This window comes from Penaeus japonicus, unplaced genomic scaffold, assembly GCF_977035675.1.
Source record: "Penaeus japonicus unplaced genomic scaffold, GWHDUDI00000001_assembly GWHDUDI00000030, whole genome shotgun sequence".
Classification (NCBI taxonomy): domain Eukaryota; kingdom Metazoa; phylum Arthropoda; class Malacostraca; order Decapoda; family Penaeidae; genus Penaeus; species Penaeus japonicus.
Window position 1 is genome coordinate 32,887,550 of NW_028234432.1, and position 3,189 is coordinate 32,890,738.

General features: G+C 40.9%; 1 protein-coding gene across 2 annotated transcripts in view; it reads right to left on the minus strand.

The window, feature by feature from the left end:
- The window catches only part of LOC122245451 (baculoviral IAP repeat-containing protein 7-B), a 7,777-nt gene extending 4,753 nt beyond the window's left edge, over positions 1-3,024 (minus strand). The window contains exons 1-2 of one of the 2 annotated variants that reach the window (XM_086555294.1): positions 2,886-3,024; positions 208-299 (exon numbers count right to left, since the gene is read on the minus strand). In XM_086555294.1, the coding sequence (XP_086411420.1) occupies positions 208-253 (46 nt within the window). In that variant the 5' untranslated portion in view covers positions 254-299; positions 2,886-3,024. Of the gene's footprint in view, positions 1-207; positions 314-2,885 lie in introns of both variants that reach the window. The other variant, XM_086555293.1, reaches the window with a different exon arrangement.
- Between the last annotated feature and the right edge of the window lie 165 nt (positions 3,025-3,189).

The window sequence follows — 3,189 nt, forward strand, 5'->3', positions numbered from 1 at the left end:
GGGGGAGGGAGAGAGAAGAAGAAAGGAGAGGAAAAGAGATGAGAGAGAGAGAGAAAGCGAAAGAGAGAAAGAAAGCGAGAAAGCGAGAAAGAGAAAAAAAAGAGAAAGAGAGAGAGAAAGAGAGGAAGACAGACAGGCCGTCTACCATGAGCTACAACATCATACACCAAAGACATCACCAAGGGCGTTTATCAAGATGATACTCACCAGCCTTCGCCCTGTAGGTCACGCAGCGTTCTCCTTCCTCCTTCATGGCAGTCACTAAGTGTCCTTTCTTACGGTTTCCCTCCTTATAGCGTCTGCAGGTTAATAACTTTAAGGATAATGGTAACTATGATAATGATGTTCTTCGTTGTGGTTTTGTGAGTGTTTTAATGTCAATTAGGTAGAAAAGGACAAACAGGTGAAGTCCAGGTTTGTAGGAAAAGAAAGCGAGAGGAAGAGAGAGAGAGAGAGAGAGAGAGAGAGAGAGAGAGAGAGAGAGAGAGAGAGAGAGAGAGAGAGAGAGAGAGAGAGAGAGAGAGAGAGAGAGAGAGAGAGAGAGAGAGAGAGAAAGAGAGAAAGAGAGAAAGAGAGAAGAGAGAGAGAGAGAGAGAGAGAGAGAGAGAGAGAGAGAGAGAGAGAGAGAGAGAGAGAGAGAGAGAGAGAGAGAGAGAGAGAGAGAGAGAGAGAGAGAGAGAGAGAGAGAGGATAGATTGAGAGAGATAAAGACAGATAGAGGCAGGGGTATAGACCCGTTTTCTCTCACATTATAATTTCAACTACTGTTTTCATGGGAATATTTACAATGAATATTTTTTGTTTATTCTAAAGTTCTCAAACATACAAAATTTGAAATCAGATTAAGAAACCATATGCAAGATTTAATCGTAAAATTCTCAGCAAAATAAATATTTGTATGACACGCAAGATTTTTTTTTTCTAGATATATGCAATATGAATATTCCTTCATCTGCCTTTTGTTTAGACGAAAACTGAATCATTACTGTTAAATTCAATGAAATTTTAACACTCAACAAATCACTGATAATCTGGATTTAGAGAGATGATGTGGATCACTTTTATTGTTTATGAGATATGACATGAAGTCTAAAAAAAAAAAAAAAATCACACGGGAAACACACACACATATATACATACACACATTTAGAATATCAAAAGATTCCAGTCGACTACATACCCCTTGAAATTATGTATCACCAATCATGTTACCCCTTGATATAATTTCTGACATTTCTGCCACACCATCTCGCCCACCACTATCCTCAACACCACAGCTCTCACCACCCACGTATTCATGACCCAACCTCACCACACTCACATCACCACTGTCGCCAGCACCCACCTTACCATACCAAGGTCATTCCAACCACTCGTACCATCACGGTCACCACTAGTTCTAGTACCACTACGCTTATTATAAGACGACCACTCTATACTATACGACGGCTACCCACTTTATACGACGGGCCCAACACCACCCACATTCTCGACTTTTCGCCCACCACCACCACCCACCGAACACACCAACTACTACGACTTATACTCCCACCACCCATCACAACCTACCACCCACACCTCATCTATCTACCGGCCCACCACCCCCACCGCTATACATCTCTTCTAACGTACGGGTAAACTACGCCCATCAAATCACCACCCACAATCTCGAACCAACGAGGCACGCCCCCCCACCACCCACATCTCTTCTACGTCTAAATCTATTCTGATATTCTCAAATCTACAGACTACTACTGCCCACTCACCACCCACCCACCTCGCCTAGTTCTAGTACCACTACGCCCACCACCACCCACATCTCGACCACGCCCACCACCACCCACATCTCTTCTATACTCAACGCCCACTATAACCACCCTATCCACATCCTCTCTACTTCCTACGTTCTACTCACATACCCCCCACCACCACCCCACCCAAACCTCTCTAATATTCTCTACGCCCCACCACCACCTCACATCTCGACTCCTCGACCGCACCGACGCGGCCAACACAACCACCACCCACTCTCTCTACGGGGGCCCACCACCACCCACACCTCTTCTACGGCCCAACCCCAACCACCCCACATTCTCGTAGATATTGATAGCCAGTGTAAATCACTTAACATTACTTATTTGGTATCAAATTATGTCTTCAGGTTTATACGATTTATATTACATACGAATTATTTTGTAATTATTCTTTTTTCGTGTAGGGGACGTTATACAGAACTCATAACAGTGTATGACATAAATTGCAGGATACTTTATATAGTTATTACAAAATTATTATTATGAATGTAACAGCTAACTAATCGGACAAGATCACAATAATATATAAACCACAAAATGTAGAAGAAAAAAGACTTAAATTTTCCTCTTGCTTAATACAATAGGTTATCATATAATCTTATCACATACCAAATTGTCACAATACCTAATTCTTACAGTAGCTGTCTAACTAATCTCGCTGTAGCTGAGTTGTGAGTTTCATTAGGCATTCAGTTAATTAATTAACGTTAAGTAAATGAAATACATCAGGTATTCAGGTGTTTTTCATCACAACGTTTATAAGAAGATAATGTCTTAAATTTTTAAGAAAAAGAAAGAGCATTAACACGATTACACGAGTTAAGTGACGAGACACTTAAAGGCGAAAAAATTAGTTATGATATTTGATTAAGCGATTCATTAGATTTTTCCCTTCGATATTTTCCCCCCAATAACTACAGAAGTTACTTTATTCAAATTATGCGTTACATAACTTATTGTTCTGTGAGACACGAGAACAGTACATTAGGAGTTCCATTCCATCTTCATTTAAGCACACACGAGTTATTCACTGATGAAATACACAAAGGGATTCAGCTAAGAGTTACGTACCTCAGTTATTCAATTATTCAGTTATTCCTAGCAGCGAGGCACACGGACGTCCAACACCAGCGATATTTCCCGACGAATTGGAGACAGAGTGAATGATTTTGTTTCCTTTGTGGTCGATTCCGAGAATACATGATTTGGTTATCAGCTGTTTCGCTCATTTCGTTGTGTAAGCGTGCACATTCAGGCGTACATGTGAATGAATGTATACAAGATTAGTCGGACACGTACAAACACGCAATTGTATATGCACGCAACAATACAAGAACACTTATACAAATAACAAAAAAGGAACACACATACACGC